Below are 20377 nucleotides of genomic sequence, written 5' to 3' on the forward strand. Positions count from 1 at the left end.
CTGACAATGTGCCATCTCCAAACATAATCATCCTGACCATCCTTCCAGAACCCAACTGCAAATTGGCCTAATCTCAAAAATTAACAGAAGTGAACATAGGAATTAATTACGACTATAGTCCAAGGCTTCTTGTTCTCAGGGAAACATGTAAAACAGCAGTAAATTCTTAGAAATATAAGAGTAATTGTAGAGGTAGGGAATCTTTTGCCTATATGAGGTCACTGCCAACTAAATCTAAAACTTTAATAAAAATATATTCAAGGGTTAGAACAAAAGCAATCCAGCTTCCATTTCCCTTCAGTTCTTTAGTTTGAGAGAGGAAATGAAAATACTACTATCTGAAATTCATATATAGCTTGCATTTGGATTTAGTGTTCTTACAAAACATATACACATACACACTTGTATTTAGTTTAATACTTAAGACAATGCCATAAACTCATATTCTTCCTATTTTATAAAAAGAGGTTAAGAAACTGACTATCTGATGGCAGAGCTGGGACAAACTTGAAAGCAATTCTTTTTTCCTTTTAAAGATTTATTTTATTTATTTGAAAGGCAGAGTTACAGAGAGAGGTAGAGACAGAGAGAGAGAGAAAGGTCTTCCCTCCACTGGTTCACTCCCCGAAATGGCTGCAACAGTTAGGGCTGGGACAAGCCAAAGCCAGGAGCCAGAAGCCAGGAACCAGGAGCCAGGAATCAGGAGCTTCTTCTGGGTCTCCCGCATGGGTACAGAGGCCCAAGGACTTGGGTTCTCCTCCACTGCTTTCCTAGCAGGGAGCTGCATTGGAAGTGAAGCATCTGGGGCCGGAGCCATGGCACACTAGGTTAATCCTCTGCCTGCGGCGCCAGCATCCCATATGGGTGCCAGGTCCTAGTCCCGGATGCTCCTCTTCCAGTCCAGCTCTCTGCTGTGGCCTGGGAAGGCAGCAGAGAATGGCCCGGGTGCTTGGGCCCCTGCACCCGCATGGGAGACTGGGAGGAAGCACCCGGCTCCTGGCTTCGGATCTGCGTAGTTCCAGCCATTGTGGTCATTTGGGGGTGAACCAATGGAAGGAAGACCTTTCTCTCTCTTTCTCTCTCTCACTGTCTGTAACTCTACCTGTCAAATAAATAAATAAAAATCTTAAAAAAAAAAAAAAGTGATGCATCTGGGGCTCAAACCAGTGCCCATATGGGATGCCAGTTACTGCAAGCCAGGGCTTAACCTGGTGGGCTACAGTGCTGGGCCCTTGAAAGCAATTCTAGTTCAGGGTTTTTCTCCATGACACAGCTGCTACAGAGGTTCCCAATATCTAATTTTACACATGAACACAAAAAAAGTACAATTTAATTTCACATATAGGCAGTTTAAAAAAAGAAGTGAGATGTAAGAGGAGGAAGAGTGAGCAAGCCATGCGAGAGGAGAAAGAAAAGAGGTTCCAGGCTAGTGAATGTCAAAGGCAGAGAGGGAGAAAAACAGAGACAGACAGGTGTCCGGGTAAGGAAGGATGAGCTAGCGCCTGGGTGCTTCGGGCTCCTCCCCGCATCTTGTGTCTCCTGAGCAGTCTGGCTCTGCATTCTTCCTCCTCCATCCAATCAGACAAAAATCTCCCCCATTTAAGCTGCCCAGAGGACTGTGGGCTAGTATTTCCACAGACTCCCTGGAGCCCTGACGGAATCTGAATCTCATCCTAATCACAGTCATTAGTCTTCCTCCACCTGCTCAGTGAACACAGCTAAAGGCAGTTCCCTTCAGGAATCTCTGTTCTCAGCTCTCAGTCTTATTAGGGACCTAAGCACTTACTCGATACTACCAGAAGCATCAGGGCAGAAACTAGGTTGCAAATAAAGCAAAATTAGGACTTTATCATTTCAACAGCCAATGTCCAAACTGATCTTCCATTTACATTTTTCACTGAAAAATCAGTAGTATTTTAAGTTAGATATGCAGGATGTTCAAAACAAAAGTTCACAGAAAATGTATATTATAAAAATAAACCTGGATTTAAAAATTTTTTTCTTAAAGATTTTATTTATTTATTTGACAGGTAGAGTTACAGACAGACAGAAAGAGACAGAGAGAAAAGTCTTCCTGTCCATTGGTTCACTCCCTAAATGGCCACAATGGCGGGAGCTGCGCCGATCCGAAGCCAGGAGCCAGAAGCTTATTCCTGGTCTCCCAAGTTGGTGCAGGGGCATAAGGACTTGGGCCATCTTCTACTGCTTTTCCAGGCCATAGCAGAGAGCTGGATTGGAAGAGGAGCAGCTGGGACCAGAACCGGTGCCCATATGGGATGCCAGCACTGCAGGCGAAGGACTAACCTACTGCACCACAGTGCCAGCCCCCCCCCCCCCAATTTTCAAAATTATTACTTAAAAGTATTGAAAGAAATATCTTTTAAAAAACAATTTCTTTATTCATTCAAAAGGGAGAGAGAGAGAGAGAGAGAGAGAGAGAGAGAGAGAGAGAATCTTCCATCTGCCAAGTCATTCCCCAAACGGCCACAATGACCACAGCTGGGCTAGGCAGCAGCCAGGAACCAGGAGGTTCTTCCAGGTTTTCCACATGGGTGGCAGAAGCCCAAACACTTGGGCCATCTTTTGCTGCTTTCCCAGGTGCTAATGCATATGTAGTCACTGACTAACTAAATCAAAACTTTAATAAAAATAAACTCAAGGGTTAGAACAAAAGCAATCCAGCTTCTATTTATGGACTGAAAATGGAGCTGCTTGGACTTGAACCAGTGCCCATATGGGATGCAGGCCCAAAAGAAATCTTTTTCTATTTTTCACAAACTGTTGAGGTATCCTTGTGCAACGAATAATAAAATGCCTGCACATACTCACACTTTATTTCTGTTTTTATTTAGTTAGTTTATTATTTAGGTGAACTACCATTTCTTTCAAAATGAGATTAACATCCTACATTACTGGCATTTAACAAAATTCCTAAATCACTAGAAAACTGTTTTAATTAGAAGAACTGTCTTGATAGACTGAGTTTCAATCCTAGCTTATGCTAATAACAGAACAAATTACTTAATATATTTGAACCCTAGGCAATTCATCTATAAAAGGGGCAAAGAAAAATGCAATATTAACTACAAAGGTAGTTTGAAGAGTCAAATGAGTTAAATGGTGATATCTAGCATGCAGTAAGCACTCAACAAATGTTATCTATTATTATCATCATTAGCCATTAACCTTGTTACTGAGCTGCATAAAACTTTGGTATACATTTTTGGTTTCCTAAAAAGAAACTAAAGTGAATTTAATTTCAGAAAAACTTTTTTTAAAAAAATTATTTTCTTATTTGAAAATCAGAGTTACAAAGAGACAGGGAGGAGAGAGAGAGAGGGAGGGAGAGAGAAATCTTCCATCTGCTGGTTCATTCCCCAAATGGCTGCAACAGCCAGGAACCATGTCCTTTATCCAGGTTTCCCATGTGGATATTAGTAGCCCAAGCACTTGGATCATCTTCCAGTGCTTTTCTGGGGCCATTAGCAGGGAGCTGGACGGAAAGTGAAGCAGTCGGGACATGAACTGGCATCCATATCAGAGTGCTGGGTTCGGATTCGGATCCCTCTGCTTCTGGTCCAGTTGCCCTGCTGGTGTGCATCCTGGGAGCGAGCGAGTGATGGCTCAATTACTTGGGTCCCTGCCACTCTCTAGGGTCCTGACTTCAGCCTGGCCCAGCCCAAATGTTGCGAGCATTTGAGGAGTTAACTAGTGGATGGAAGAGCTCTCTGTGTCTGTCCTTTCTCTGCCTTTCAAATAAAATAAAACAAAAATAAATTTGTAACTAAAAAAACACACAAAAAGTTAAAGTCAAATACTGACAGTCATATATACCAGATCTGAAAAGCACACCTGTCATCCTACTACAGTTTACCTCAAAGTCGATCAGCTGCAGGTCAGCTATCAGGGTCACCAGCAGCCCACTGTTGTACAGCTCCTGTGCGAGCTGAGCCACTGCTTCTGTTGGGGGTTCCTTGTCATTTGTACCACACAGAATTTCTTTCATGGCTTGCAGTGACTTCGACACTTCTTCTGAAGCCTTGTATGTCAACAGATAACAAGAAGGACAAATTCAGGTCAAAAAGAGACAAACAAAATAAAAATCACTTCTTGGACACTATTTATTTATAACCAAAGATCATTATATAGTTACAAAAAAGCAAACAACCATTTAGTCTGCATATTTTTACTTTGGAAATTTTCCAAAAATTTATAGGTATCTAGCATTTTTACTTAGTGAACACAACTGAAATAATCTTCCTTTAAACCACAATCATAATCTAATTTTGTTGGTAATTAAATATAAATTTTACTCTTGGAAATTAGAATGATTTCATTTTGAAGAGTGATTAGAAGCTACTATTCTTAATTTAATACATTGTGCTGAGGCTTTTCTTTTTTTTTTTAACTTTTATTTAATGAATATAAATTTCCAAAGTACAGCTTATGGATTACAATGGCTTCCCCCCATATCGTCTCTCCCACCCGCATCCCTCCCCTTTCCCACTCCCTCTCCCCTTCCATTCACATGAGGATTCATTTTCGATTCTCTTTATATACAGAAGATCAGTTTAGCATACATTAAGTAAAGATTTCAACAGTTTGCTCCCACACAAACATAAAGTGAAAAATAATAGATGATTTTTTAAATGATGATGAAATCAGATCAGACCTATTGTCATGTTTAATCCCAGTGAGAGTCAAGTTGGGAATTGATAATTTCTTCTTTTTTTTTTTTTTTTTTACAGAAGATCAGTTTAGTATACATTAAGTAAAGATTTCAACAGTTTGCACCCCCATAGAAACACAAAGCGAAATATACTGTTTGAGTACTCATTATAGCATTAAGTCTCAATGTACAGCACATTAAGGACAGAGATCCTACATGAGGAGTAAGTGCACAGTGACTCCTGTTGTTGACTTTACAAATTGACACTCCTGTTTATGGCATCAGTAATCTCCCTATGCACCAGTCATGAGTTTCCAAGGCTATGGAAGCCTTTTGAGTTCACCAACTCTTATCTTGTTTAGACAAGGTCATATTCAAAGTGGAGGTTCTCTCCTCCCTTCAGAGAAAGGTACCTTCTTCTTTGAAGACCTGTTCTTTCCACTGGGATCTCACTCACAGAGATCTTTCATTTAGGGTGGTGGTGTTTTTTTTTTTTTTTTTTTTTTTTTTGCCAGAGTGTCTTGGCTTTCCATGCCTGAAATACTCTCATGGGCTTTTCAGCCAGATTGGAATGCCTCTAGGGCTGATTCTGAGGCCAGGGTGCTGTTTAGGACATCCACCATTCTATGAGTCTGCTGAGTATCTCGCTTCCCATGTTGGATCACTCTCCCCTTTATTTATTCTATCAGTTAGTATTAGCAGGTACTAGACTCGTTTATGTGCTTCCTTTGACTCTTAGTCCTTTCATTATGATCAATTGTGAACAGAAATTGATCACCTGGACTGGTGAGATGGCATTGGTACATGCCACCTTGATGGGATTAAATTGGAGTCCCCTGGTATGTTTCTAACTCTACCATTTGGGGCAAGTCAGCTTGAGCATGTCCCAAATTGTACATCTCTTCCCTGTGCTGAGGCTTTTCAACAAATCCCTATTCTCTTGATCTTTTAGTGAACAAGGTATAAAATTGTAAGCTATTAGAACTCAAGCTTTCTTTGTCAATTCATTCATTCCTCATTCATAATTATTATCTTTTTACTATCTATAACACGAATTCATTATATTTTAAAAAATACAGGGTGGGCATTTAGCCTAGCAGTTAAAACATCCACATCCACATCCCTCATCAGAACACCTTCGATCAATACCTGGGTCCTGCTAATGCAGACTCGGAGAGGCAGCAGGTGATGGCTCAAGTAAGCTGGTACCTGTTACCCTTGTGGGAGACATGGATTGCCTTCTGGCTCCTGGCTGGGGCACTAGCCCAGACCGGGTTCTTGCAGGCATTTCGGGAGTATACCAGTAGCTGGGAGTTTGCCTTCTGTTTCTGTCTCCCTGCCTCTCACACTAATAAATACATAAATAAACAAATATTTTAAAAGAACAGTAGAGAAATCTATACATATAGGCAGAGAGTGGATTCCTGGACATTAGGGCCTGGAGGGTAGAGGATTTAGCCAGCAGCCTGATCAGATTTCCCGTCTGGTGGCAGGAACCCAACTACTTGAGCCATCACTGCTGCTTCCCAGGGTCTATATTAGAAAAAGCTGGAACCAGAAGCTGGAGTCAGGATTGAACCCAGGCACTCTGATATAGGATTTTGGTACCTGCCAGTCAAACACTGTACCTATCAGTCAATCCTTAAACAAAACATTTTACCTTTCTTATTCGTATAACATGTTATACTAATATAACTTCTTAGATCTTTAAGATCTACAGTCTTCAGGGATTCAGGGTTCGCAAGAAGAGTGAACCAAGAGTTCCAGACAACAGACTAAACAACAGTCAGCCGCATAAAACTTAAAAAATGAATTACATGTATGTTGGGTAACCATATATATATACATCATGTATTATATTTGGGATTCTTCATTAAGCTTTTATATTGTTCTTGGGCCTCGTAATATAACAATAATGATATTATTTTAGCTCATACCTTGTCTGTCTTTTTGTCTTGCTTTTCCAAAATGGCCATGTTGTCTTTCAGAATTTTCACAATTTCTGCTGGATTCTTATGTGATTTACTAAACAAAGGCATCTTTTTTCAGGTATAAAAATCTCTTCTTCCAATATGGAATGCTAAAAAACAAGCCAATAAAAATCATAACTTTAACTGTTAATGTACTTAAATTATCATAGCACTATGTCTCATAAATTTTCAGTAACATCAATCCAATAATTTAAAACAGAATGATCAAACTAAAATGAGCTTCAAGTTTTATGGCAAATTTAATACACAGAAAAAATATTTTTTAAAGATTTATTTACTTATTTGAAAGTCAGAGTTAGAGAGAGGGGGAGAGGGACAGAGAGGGAGAGGGACAGAGAGAGAGAGAGAGATTTTTCTGTGTACTGGTTTACCCCTGAGAAGGCCATAATGGCCAGGTCTGGGTCAGGCTGGAGCCAGGAACCAAGAGCTTCCTACAGGTCTCCCATGGTGGGTGGAAGGGGCCCAAAAACTTGGGCTATCTTTTGCTGCTTTCCTCAGGCCACCAGTAGGGAGCTGGATCAGAAGAGGAGCAGCCAAGACATGAATCAGTGCCCATTTGGGATGCCGGCTTTGCAGGTGGCAGCTTTACCCGCTAAACTACAATGCTGGCCCCGCACCTCCAGGGTGCATGGCCTTCGGGCCATGTGCTCCAGGCTTCCTGGTCTAGATGCTCATCCACGTGGCTGGTTCCTGGTGCTCGGTATGAACCTCTATTCACCTCTCTCTCTTAAATAAAGCTCTCACTCTCCTATGCATCTTTCTCACTAAATAAAAGTTTAAAACGTAAAAAAAAAATTTTAAGAAAAGTATTTTAAAAGTTTTACTCAAAATCTAAGTTTTTCTTCATTATAAATGTAAGAATTATGGGCCGGCGCCGTGGCTCAATAGGCTTATCCTCCACCTGCGGCGCCGGCATCCCAGGTTCTAATCCCCGTTGGGGCACCAGATTCTATCCCAGTTGCCCCTCTTCCAGGCCAGCTCTCTGCTATGGCCCAGGAGTGCAGTGGAGGATGGCCCAAGTGCTTGGGCCCTGCACCCCATGGGAGACCAGGAGAAGCACCTGGCTCCTGTCTTCGGATCAGCGCGGTGCGCCAGCCGCAGCACACTGGCCACGGCGGCCATTGGAGGGTGAACCAACAGCAAAGGAAGACCTTTCTCTCTGTCTCTCTCTCTCTCACTGTCCACTCTGCCTGTAAAAAATAAAAATAAAAATAAATAAAAAAATAAAAAATGTAAGAATTATGAAAAAATAAGAAAAGGATACTTAAAGTTAGATAATTTGACTACAGAGTAATAATAATAAATGATTAAAATATGTAAAACAAAAGTGGGATTAGGATTTACATACTGGCATAAAACAACATTTATTTATTTTTTGAAGATTTATTTGAAAGGCAGAGTTACAGAGAAAGGTAGAAACAGAGGTCTTCCATCTGCTGGTTCACTACCCAAATGGCTGCAAAGGCCGGAGCTTAGCTGGAGCTTGGCCGATCTGAAGCCAGGAGCCAGAAGCTTCTCCCAGGTCTCACTAATGGGTGCAGGGGCACAAGCACTTGGGACATTCTCAGCTGCTTTCCCAGGCACATTAGCAGGGAGCCCGATCGGAAGTGGAGCAGCTGGGAATCATATGAGCAGCCGGCATTGCAGGCCAGGGGTTTAACCTACTGCGCCACAGCTCTGGCTCCAAAACAATATTTAAGAACATAGCAGTTACTACTCTATGGTAATTACAAAATTACACTATTATTTAGAATCCCTTCTTTGTTTACTCTTCAAATATTCTGTTGGCCACATTCACTGATAAAAAAGCTTCTTGTATCCTCACTCCCACTGTGCAGGGCGAGGAGAGTGGGGAAAAGGAATATTAGTTCTAGTTGGGAACACCTAACTACATAGAGCAGAGAAAGCCAGAAATGGCTGCCCTTGTCCTAATATAAACATTAGAAAACAATCCTGCAATTTGAAAGCCCCAGCTAGTAAAGGCATGTTTATTATTTTATATTGATTAACAAAAATATTTCATCCACTATAGAGATACTAAATACTCATATGCCCCAAACGCAGCACAGAATGGTTATCCAAGTCAGCAGAGAGCTGAAACGACATACAGAAAACCGACTGAGGGCAAGTGCAAGGGACACACTTAGCTAGCCTTCATTCATCCATTCAAAAAATACTGAGCACCTCTAATCTACCAGGAAATGCAAAATGAGTAAGCCTCAAAGGGCTCACAATGCAGCAGGAACTGCAGACACAACAAGGCCTTTGCCCAGGAAAGGTTGAAACAACAAATATTAATGGAGAAAAGATACAGAGTTTGTACAGATATGCAACTTTAGATCCTCATAGGCACTTTATAGCAATGTGGAGAAGATGGGGAGTTATCCCATAACAAATAACTATTACTACAGCAATAAGAATGGAATGAAAGATGTGAACATCAAGAAAAGAAACTAAAAACAGAGCAGAAGCAATTAATCAAAGATAAAACAGTTTAAGCAGAAAAAAAGATCCACAACTAGTCCTTTAAAAGATTTTTCAGGGGCTGGCGCTGTGGCACAGTGGATTAACGCCCTGGCCTGAAGCGCCAGCATCCCATATGGGTGCCAGTTCTAGTCCTGGCTGCTCCTCTTCCAATCCAGCTCTCTGCTGTGGCCTGGGAGAGCAATAGAAAATGGCCCAAGTCCTTGGGCCACTGCACCCGTGTGTGAGACACGGAGGAAGCTCCTGGCTCCTGGCTTCGGATCAGCACAATTGCGGCCAATTGGGGAGTGAACAATTGGATGGAAGACCTCTCTGTGTGTGTGTGTGTGTGTATGTGTGTAACTCTTTCAAATAAATAAATAAATCTTTAAAAAAAAGATTTTTCAATAGAATTAATGATGAGACTCAAAATTCAGTATATTTTGTGGCTTTTAAAAGAAAGAAATATTTATTTCTTGTCAAAGCACATTTCAAAAAATGACCTTAAAAAAACAAAAGGCACAAAAATTAGGTTGTCTTTAGGCTGCCACAAAACTGAATGCCATGAGACCATGGAGAAAACCTATGGAGTTTTAAGAAGTCATGGCCAACATATCATTTATGTGTGAGCAGACTGTGTATGCCTAATGAAAATTTAACAAAAAGATGAGGTAGAATTGAGCTCTCAAAGAACTCAACAAAATTAATTCTAAAAAATCAAAAATAGCTCTTGAAATGGAACCTCTATATTGTTGGCAAGGCATATGGGAGGGTGAGAACCTACATTATAATTCATTCACAGGGAAATAAAAATAAGAATTCAACTAAAGAAGCTAAAAAAGAAACCGCCACAAAAATCTCCCTGAAAAGGATGAAGATCATGATAGAAGGAGAAACAAAGAAGTAAAGGAAAGAAAGAAAAAGAAGGAAACTTCTGGCGGCTATTTGGTCCACACTTCTTGTGATAGACAGGTCTGCCCTCCATCCCAGTCCATCCCACCAAAAACTGTGGGAGCATGAACAAAACATGGCAGGCGTATTTCAGCAATGGAACCAAAGGAATTGTGATATAAGTTAATCAAATAGAAACAATCAAAGCGTTGATGAGGGAACTATTGTACAGTGTTGATGGGAAAGGAAGTTAGTATAGTCATTATGGAGGTGTCTCAAATTTAAAATGGAACTACCATATATAATGCAATTATCCCACTTCTGGGCATATTTCCAAAGGAACTGAAATAAGTAAGTAGAAGAGGTATCTGCGGCCAGCGCCACGGCTCACTAGGCAAATCCTATGCCTGTGGCGCTGGCACCCTTGGTTCTAGTCCCGGTTGCTCCTCTTCCAGTCCAGCTCTCTGCTGTGGCCTGGGAGGGCAGTGGAGGATGGCCCAGGTGCTTGGGCCCTGCACCTGCATGGGAGACCAGGAGGAAGCACCTGGCTCCTGGCTTCGGATAGGTACAGCGCGCCGGCTGTGGTGGCCATTTGGGGGGTGAACCAATGGAAGGAAGACCTTTCTCTCTCTCTCTCTCATTAACTCTGCCTGTCAAAAAAAAAAAAAAAAAAAGGAGGTATCTGCATGCCCATGCTCATGGCAGCACATTCACAACAGCTAAGACATGGAAGCAATCTAAATGTCAGTGAATGGAAGAAGATAAAGACAATGTGGTATTTATGACACACTATGGAGTATTATTCAGCCTTCAAAAGGGGGAAAATCTTGTCATTTGACAATGTGGATAAATCTGGAGAAAATCATGCTAAGTCATATAAGCCAGGCACAGAAAGGCAAATACCACATGATCTCACTTACATGTAGAATCTAAAAACAGCTGTACTCATACTCACAGAAGGAGTGAGCAACAGTTACCAGAGGTTGTGTGTGTGTGTGTGTGTGTGTGTGTGTTGGGGGAGGTAGAGGGACTTGATCAAAGGGTACAGTTTCAGACAGACAGAGGAATGGCTTGAGATTTATCACACAATCGTATTTCAAAATAGCTAAGAGTACATTTCAAATGTCTCACCATAAAAACGATAGGTAAGTGATATGGCAGACACATTAATTAGCTTGATTTAATAATTATGTATCAAAAACATATCAAAACACCACACTGTACTCCATAAAAGTATACTATTATGATTTGTCAACTCAACATACAATTAATAATAAAATCTTTTTTTATAATTTTTTAAAAAAATTTGTCAGAGTTATAGACAGTGAGAAAGAGAGACAGAGAGAAAGATCTTCCTTCCGTTGGCTCACCCCCAAATGGCTGAACAGCCGTCGCTGCACCGATCCGAAGTCAGAAGCCAGGTGCTTCCTCCTGGTCTCCCACGCGGGTGCAGGGCCCAAGCACTTGGGTCATCCTCCACTGCCTTCCCGGGCCACAGCAGAGAGCTGGACTGGAATAGGGGCAACTGGGACTAGAACCTGGTGCCCATATGGGATGCTGGCACCACAGGTGGAGGATTAACCAAGTGAGCCACAGAGCTGGCCCCAACAATAAAAATCTTTCAAAAAACTTTCTCCCCTTCTCTGGCTTTCTGGGCAGATCCTTGGTGTGTCCGTATCCCCCGCTACACTGTGAGCCCTTGGAGATTTACTCATTTTGTATTTCCTACTTCAGTGCCTGGTACACCACAGGGAGTCAATAAATATGCGATTCAAATATTTGATTTATAATTTAAATAAAATAAAGAACAAAAAGAGAATAATGCAACAAGTTCCTGTACATTTGCTACCAGGCTTAAAAAACTATCAAACAACGAAGCTGCCTTCTGGATACATCACCCTGTCTCCATTCTCCTCTCTCATACTCTCCATGTTTATCATTCACTCTTCTGATATGTGATCTCAGTTTTACCAACACTTGCAGATGATGTATATTTTTACAGTGTATAATTTAAAAGCTTTACAGAAATGGTATTGTATTGTTAGTTGTTTCCTTGAACTTCAACACTCTATGAAATGTCTTGATATACACATCTCTAGTTATTCATCTTACCGGCTGCATAGCAACCCTTTGTATGATTATACAATTTATTTACCGATTCTCTAGGATCTAATTGTTTACTGTTACAAACATTATTGTAACACAGATTCTTTTACAGGTCTCCTTAAACATTTGCATGAGATTTTCTCTTAGTTGTGGTTTCAACTCTCTTTCATAGTGACTTGTACTAAGGATATGCATTGTGCACTGTGACCCAGTGCAAAAGAATGCAGAAATGACTGCAGAATTGTTTCACGAAACATCTGCCCTCTGGATATTTTCCATTCTATCTGTTGTATTCTACATCTTTTTTTTTTTTAAGTGCTGATCATTCCTCTTTAAGGTGATTTTACTACCTGCTAACAAGTTTACAACCTAAATGTTAAAACAACCACTACTTTAAAACAGATCCAAAAAGGGTGGCAAAAAGTATTTTCATCTTTGCCAGATGGGGTCAAGTTGCTTTCCCATGTTGTTACCAATTTATTACCGCTACAGTAAATGAATCCTGGTTATTCGTCATTCTTCCAAACAGTTGGATTCATCAGAATTTATACTGACTGCTTTTTTTAATGTTCTTTTTCTTTAAATTTCCTATTTCCATAAATTTTCCTATTTCTTTTAGGTGGTTGAAGTCATATCAGCTGCCAGCCAATACCAACTGACATGGCGCATAGCTTTTAAATATACAACAAATCAATAATCATCAGGCATTTGAGGAAAATCAGGAAAGTGAAAGAAAACTAGAAAAACAAACGGAGCAAACCCTAGAGGAGAGGGTGATAAAATTATATTTAAATCTTCCAAAGATATACTATGCTATCACATCCATACAGTAAGAATGGGCTCCAATGAAAAAGAAGTAAACTGAATGAGAAAAATGTTCTTGACGCGAAAAGCATGTATGACTAAATAAAAAAATGCAACAGAATAGCTCACTGGTAGAAGGATATTAAATTAAAAAACAAATTAGCCACTGAAATCTGGAATGAAGAGCATAACACAAAGGGAAAAACAACTTCAGAGAAAAGTTAGAAATATTCAGGATAGAGATAGAGCCAATACTGACTGAATAGGAATTTTGAAAGGAAAAAACAGATACCTGATACAGTAACAGATAAATCAGATAAGTAAAAAATGCAAGAAAATTTTCTTGAGCTGAACATCTTTGGTTTCAATAAACTAATGGTTATCATACACAGAGAACACAAGAATACCCAAAGACACATTCTGAAATTTCTGAACATTAAGGCTAAAGAGAAATCCTACAAATTTCCACTGAGCAGAGAAATACACCTAAAAACCAGACTCCAAAAGGGGAGTGGGATCTACACCTGACATCAAAAGACAGTGAAACACTGTTTATACAATTTCCAGAGGGAAAAATTTTAACCTAGAATTTTTTTCTTTTTAAATTTTATTTTATTATTATTATTTTGACAGGCAGAGTGGATAGTGAGAGACAGAGAGAAAGGTCTTCCTTTGCCGTTGGTTCACTCTCCAATGGCCGCCATGGCTAGCACACTGCGGCCGGCGCACCGCACTGACCCGAAGGCAGGAGCCAGGTGCTTCTCCTGGTCTCCCATGGGGTGCAGGGCCCAAGCACTTGGGCCATCCTCCACTGCACTCCCTGGCCACAGCAGAGAGCTGGCTTGGAAGAGGGGCAACCGGGAAAGAATCTGGCGCCCCGACCGGGACTAGAACCCAGTGTGCTGGCGCCACTAGGTGGAGGATTAGCCTATTGAGCCACAGCGCCGGCCTTTCTTTTTAGAGTTTGTAGGTTTGGAGCCAGTGCTGTGGTGCAGCGGGTTAAAGCCCTGGCCTGAAGCGCCAGCATCCCATATGGGCGCTGGTTCAGTCCCAGCTGCTCCTTTTCCAATCCAGCTCTCTGCTGTGGCCTGGGAAAACAGTAGAAGATGGCCCAAGTCCTTGGGCCCCTGCACCCACATGGGAGACCCAGAAGAAGCTCCTGGCTCCTGGCTTCGGATTGGCGTAGCTCTAGCCGTTGCAGCCATCTGGGAAGTGAACCAGCGAATGGAAGAACTCTCTCTCTCTCTCTCTCTACCTCTCTCTGTAACTCTGTCTTTCAAATAAATAAAATAAGTATTTTTTAAAAAAATAAAGTTTGAAGGTTTTTTTTTTTTGGTAAAGATTGGTTTACGTATTTATCTGAAAGGCAGAGTGACAGATAGAGGGAGACAGAGAGAAAGAGGGATCTTCCACCTGCTGGTTCACTTCTCAAATGTCTTCAATAGCTGGGGCTGCGCCAGGCCAAAGCCAGCAGCCAGGAACTCCTTCTGGGTCTCCCACCTGGGTGGTAGGTACTTGAACACTTCAGCCATCATCTGCTGCTTCCCAAGCACATTAGCAGGGAGTTGGGTCAGATGTGGGGCAGCTGGGACTTTTGAACCAGCACTCCTAAATAGGATGTGGGTGTCCCAAGTGACAGCTTAATTGCTGGGCCACAAAGCTAGTTCCTAACCTATACTTCTATAATCAAAACTTGTGCAACTTTGAAGGCAAAGTAAAATTACCTAAGAAAGAAGGGATGAGAAACAGGAACACGAGAAAAACAGAATTTATAGTTAACTAAGTAATGTGTGATAACGTGCCTGTGAATAAAATAGAATTGCTAAAAAAAAAAAAAAAAACCCAAACTCCTTAAAGTTTTTTGACAGAGACAAAATGTTACAGGCTCCTGGCTTCGTCCTGGCCCAGTGCCAGCTACAGCTGGGCATTTGGGAAGTGAACCAGTTGATGGAAGAAGATCGATCTGTTTCCTTCTGTCTTTGAAATAAAGCAATAAAAACAAAATATACCATCTTGATGTGAATGGAAGGGGAGAGGGAGTGGGAAAGGGGAGGGTAGTGGGTGGGAGGGACGGTATGTGGGGGAAGCCATTGTAATCCATAAATCGTACTTTGGAAATTTATATTCATTAAATAAAAGTTAAAAAAATATACCAACTCAGATTATTTCATAGCAAATTTATGAATATAATTAATATATCAGTCAGTCAAATAGAAATTATTTCAGTTGATGATAAAAAGACATCCAACAAAAGCAAAATCAATAGAGATATATAAATCTCAGCACAACAGACAAAATCATTGTTCATAGAGGTATTTTTACAAAAAAGAGGGATGAAACAAAGACCATCATTAAAACACCATTATATATTCTGGCGGATGAATTAAAACATAACACAAATTAACATTAAAAACTTTGGGAAGGATCTGACAACATCACAATCAACAGCATGATTATATACATAAAACCTAAAACTGGAATTAATAGAAGGTGAAGTAGTTGAAGACAGTATAGGATCAATATATGTAAATTAATATATTTCATACATGAACAATAACAAGTTAGAAAATATAATGAGGGCCAGCACCACGGCTCACTAGGCTAATCCTCCACCTTGCGGCGCTGGCACACTGGGTTCTAGTCCCGGTCGGGGCGCCGGATTCTGTCCCGGTTGCCCCTCTTCCAGGCCAGCTCTCTGCTATGGCCCGGGAGTGCAGTGGAGGATGGCCCAAGTGCTTGGGCCCTGCACCCCATGGGAGACCAGGATAAGTACCTGGCTCCTGCCATCGGATCAGCGCAGTGCGCCGGCTGCAGTGTGGCCACTGGAGGGTGAACCAACGGCAAAGGAAGACCTTTCTCTCTCTCTCTCTCTCTCTCTCTCTCTCACTGTCCACTCTGCCTGTCAAAAAAAAAAAAGAAAGAAAGAAAGAAAGAAAGAAAGAAAGAAAGAAAGAAAGAAAGAAAGAAAATATAACGAAAAACTGTCACCTAATGTATGTTATCTATACCAGATCTATATTTGAAAAACTGCAAAAACTTTCATTTAAAAAACAAGAATAATTAATTTCCCTGAAACAGAAAACTAACAAATGAAATAGAGAAATAGAAGTTGTACTTAAAGATGCACAAGGTGCATCTATTTATCTGTGTATTTATCCCTTTAGTCAACGATCCTTTCAACCATACAAATCTACATAATTATTTCAGAATGTTGCTCAGTAAATCTTTTTCTTTTAAAGTTTTATTTATTTTTATTTATTTGAAGGGCAGAATGAGAGAGACAGAGGGAGAGAGAGAGAGAAACAGAGATCTCTCTGTCTGCTGGTTCTCTGCCCAAATGTCCACAATAGGCAGATCTGAGCCAGGCCAAAGCCAGGAGCCAGGAACTCCATCCAAGTTTCCTAGAGAACCAAGTACCTGAGCCATCATCAGCTGCCTCCCAAAGTGCGCATTAGCAGGAAGCTGGATTGGAACCCAGATGGAGTTCCAGGCTCCGGGCTTGGGGTTGGTCAAGTCCTCATTGTCTGGTCATTTGGGGAATGAACCATTAGACAAAGATCTCTTTCTGTCTGTCTCTCCCTCTCTCTCTCTGCAATTCTGTATTTCAAATAAATAAATCTTTAAAATATTCTGTATATAAAATAATTTTTCTAACTTCAGAAGTGATGAAATAGAAAAAGATAGACAAACCCAAATCAATACAAATATGCCACAAATATAGAAAAGCTGAATTTCTGTAGATAAAATAATAACAAATAAAAATTACAGACAAACAAGACAATTCTGTAATGTGAATATTAAAGACAGAGGGTTAGTATTATAAAAGACCTCTTTAATATGAATAAGAGAAACATGTTGGAGAGAATATATAGGTGAAGAAACACAGTTAACAAACATATAGTAAATGTTTAACCAAACTCTATAACATCAATAAGAATGCAAACTCAAAGTGAAAGACACTTTTGCTCTTATATTTCAGGTTTTTGTTGTTTTGACAACAACAATTTTACTGATAATGGAGTAGTGTGCGCTTTTGTTTCTGACTGGTAGAAATGAAAATTAGATGGTAATTTGGGCAGATGGATCTATAGCCTTAAAATTTTCACAACCTCTGGCTTAGTATTCTATTTTTGATACATTCACCTGATAGACTATTAAGTACATCACAGATTTTTAAAACTTCTGAAAGTTAAACATTTTTTTTAACATGTTAATATCTCTGAAACTTAGGTGAGATTCAGCCACTGAGGGTACCTTGCACTAACTGGCAGTTTGTTTTCTTTGTTGTTGGTACAAAAAGTAACCACATGTCTTACAACCAATGGATTCTTAAATTTGATGCAATATGGTATATGGTTATAAAAATGTTTGCAGAATGTGAAATGGAATGGAAGGGGTAATGTTTGAAACAGCATCTCATATTCCAAAGCATAGTTACAACTCTGTAAACAAAACATACACACATAAAATCTATGCACAGAAAAAATTTTACAAAAATTCAACAGTGATTACCTCTGGGTAGTATAGTCAGCATATGGGTGCTTAATTTTCTTCTTCCTTCAAATGTTCTGCTTTTTCCTAACTTCATATAATACACAATGCAAATGCCTTGATAAGGGAAACAACTTCTCTTAAATGATACATTTAATGAATTAAAAAAATCATACTTTTTAAAGTTCAAACTGTGGAATATCTGATCATCATGTCTTTTCAAAACATTAGTCAAATATGATTTCTTTGGCTATGAGGTTTCATAAAAAGTAGTACTTGGCTCAGACTTGGGAGAACAAGCCAAAAAAGATGGCTCAGTTTTACTCCCAGGGAACTCAAGCCCTGTGGATTTTGTAGTCAATTTTGGCAGCATTCCCTTTCTTAATACACAGTAAAATATTTCATTTTCCTAACTCTGGGTGAGTGCCATTGACGACAGTCCAAAGTCAGTTACTCAAGGGAGTCATCTGACTAGGTCCAGTGACATCAGTGGAGAGGACTGTTTGGTGGAGGTGAGGAACCTAGAGGAAGAGGCCATTCTGAGCATGAAAGTGTTATCCCACTTGAAGACTTCACAGGGAATAACCGTCTGGGTGGCTAGTGCGTATTTGCAGGCCTTTATGTATTAGACACTCCAGTTGTGCTGTTCAACAACATTTCTACTTTCAAAGATTTTGCAAGAAAATTTAAGGAGTGGGAAATTCATCTCTGAAGTAAAAAGAAATCTCAAGATTTCCACAGGTAAAACCATAAACAGTACCTGTAGAACAAAGCTGCTAATTCACTGTAAGAAAGCTCAGAAATGCACCTTCTTTTTCTTTCACATGAGTATATTTTATAATCAACAGTGGGAGAGATTTATCCCCAAATTTCTTAGAGCTTTTAAATTTAAACTTAAGGCACAGACATGTTCCCTTAAGTCATAAAAGTTAAACATCCTACTACAAACAAAAGATTTTAGAAAGGCTCAGAGATTACCATTTTTTAAAAACTGTATTCAAACAGGACTCAGAAATAAGTGCAATCAGAAGTGTATCTATAGAAAATAACTGAGCCTATAAAATTCACTCTTAATGGAATGGAGGTTACAGGAGCAAACACATCTGTTAACACTAACTGAATTATTATCTTAAAAGGAGTGCATCTGACTGTATGCAAACTGTAAAATTACAAAGTATACTTGAAAAATCTTCTGTATTTGCTATATCCAAGAAGGTTCCCTCTTCTTCCCAAAAACCATCATAATTTTTAGAACTGCCTTCACAGAGACAAAAAATGACAAAGCACATCATTATCGTTACATGTTACCATATCAAGTCCTAGGTCAAAGTATCTTCCAATCAGTACCCTCTACCTTTTCAGTTTTTCATTTTTAAATATATATCCTAAATGCAACTAGAAAGCATCAAGTCTGAACTTTGTGTTTTCAAATCTACAGACATGAGTGAAAATCAATAGACAAAAAAGTATGAATAATGGTTTTTACTGATAGTCCTTTTTCTCAGCTAAAAATAACTAAGACAGACCTTGTTTTTTTAAGTTTTACTAATGGAGTCTGAGGGAGAGACATTTTCTAAAAACGCACAACAGACATGGAAGTGGAAACTTGTAAGAAGTTTTATATGCATCTTTGCCCCCCTGGAAGCCCGGATCAGATTTACATCAGGAAAAAAAAACCCTTTTATAAGAGAAAATTAGAAAGTGACATCTCTTGTTACTGACTTGTTAATTCTAATGCCCTGTAAAACTGAAATAAATTTTAAAATACAATTAACATGCAAAGTTAGGAAGGTATACAGCTCCTCATAGATTTATTGTGACCTAAGGCCCTATTAGACTGCCGTTCCAGAAAAAACTAATAACTTCACTCATTAGGTTCACGGCAATGTTTCTATGGGGAGATGCAGTCATTTGTGGCAGCTAAAATTTCCTATGCTTATTAACTAGCAATGGTTATAAATAAGTCCCAATTTTACATTAGAATTTCACAATCTGAATTTATAGTATTTTCAGAAACTAGTAACTACAATCAAAGCACTAGATCTCAATAAAATTCACAATGATTATTCTATATAGCAGAATTATCAAGGGAAACTCCTAATTCATTGTTTTTCAGTCTTTCCTATAAGCACAAACATACTACATACATATAACAGCAAATTTTGGTTAGATACTGTAATCGACAAGGTATATGGGTACACTGTGAAACATAACCGTTGAATAGCTTCAGTAAGCCCCTGTGCCTATCTAGAAACCATTAGCCTATGAAAACCTTAACACAGGAAGCAGAAATAAATGTGATATAGTTGAGTGCTCGCTTCAGCAGCACATATACTAAAAAACTGGAAGGAAAAAGTGATATAGTTGAAATTACATTTTCTCCTGCAGATACCTAGAGTTGATTCCAAAATTTTTCAAGTTGGGAAATTTAATATAATCTTTCATCCTTCCAGAGTTGGAAGAGATTAGATAAATTTCTACAGGAAATCTAAGACATGTAAGTCACAAAACTGAAAAAGTATATCATCTCATTTAGAAATAGTAAGGATTTCAGTGTAAATCCATTTTTTTTTTCATTTCCAATAGCATACTAAGGGGGCCAGCACTGTGGTGTAGCAGATAAAGCTGCCTCCTGCAGTGCCAGCATCCCAAATGGGTGCCGGTTGGAGTCCTGGCCACTCCACTTCTGATCCAACTACCTGCTAATGCACCTGGGAAAGCAGCTGAGAATGGCCCAAGACCTTGGGTTCCTGCACCCACATGGGAGACTGAGAAGAAGCTCCTGGCTCCTGGCTTCAGATAGGCCCAGCTCTGGCCATCGCAGTCATTTGGAGATTGAACCAGCGGATGGAAGATTCTCTCTTTATATATCTCTCTTTGTAACTCTGCCTTTCAAATAAATAAAACAAACTTTTAAGCCAGCGCTGCGGCTCAATAGGCTAATCCTGCGCCTGCGGCGCCG

The 20377-nt window shown here is 39.8% G+C and overlaps 1 protein-coding gene across 35 annotated transcripts in view; it reads right to left on the minus strand.

Annotated features, from left to right (window-relative positions):
• Positions 1 to 20377, minus strand: part of CAB39L (calcium binding protein 39 like) — a 120774-nt gene that overhangs the window by 58081 nt on the left and 42316 nt on the right. For 28 of the 35 annotated variants that reach the window (XM_089304174.1, XM_089304167.1, XM_070048875.2 and 25 more), the window contains 2 exons: positions 6607 to 6749; positions 3875 to 4039 (listed from right to left, as the gene is read on the minus strand). In XM_089304174.1, the coding sequence (XP_089160300.1) occupies positions 3875 to 4039; positions 6607 to 6708 (267 nt within the window). In that variant the 5' untranslated portion in view covers positions 6709 to 6749. Of the gene's footprint in view, positions 1 to 3874; positions 4040 to 6606; positions 6750 to 11384; positions 11525 to 17436; positions 17533 to 20377 lie in introns of those variants that run through there. The other 7 variants (XM_089304179.1, XM_070048873.2, XM_070048865.2 and 4 more) reach the window with 2 other exon arrangements.

The sequence above is a fragment of the Oryctolagus cuniculus genome, chromosome 9 (genome assembly GCF_051225735.1).
Source record: "Oryctolagus cuniculus isolate XC-2025 breed Fujian yellow rabbit chromosome 9, ASM5122573v1, whole genome shotgun sequence".
NCBI lineage: Eukaryota > Metazoa > Chordata > Mammalia > Lagomorpha > Leporidae > Oryctolagus > Oryctolagus cuniculus.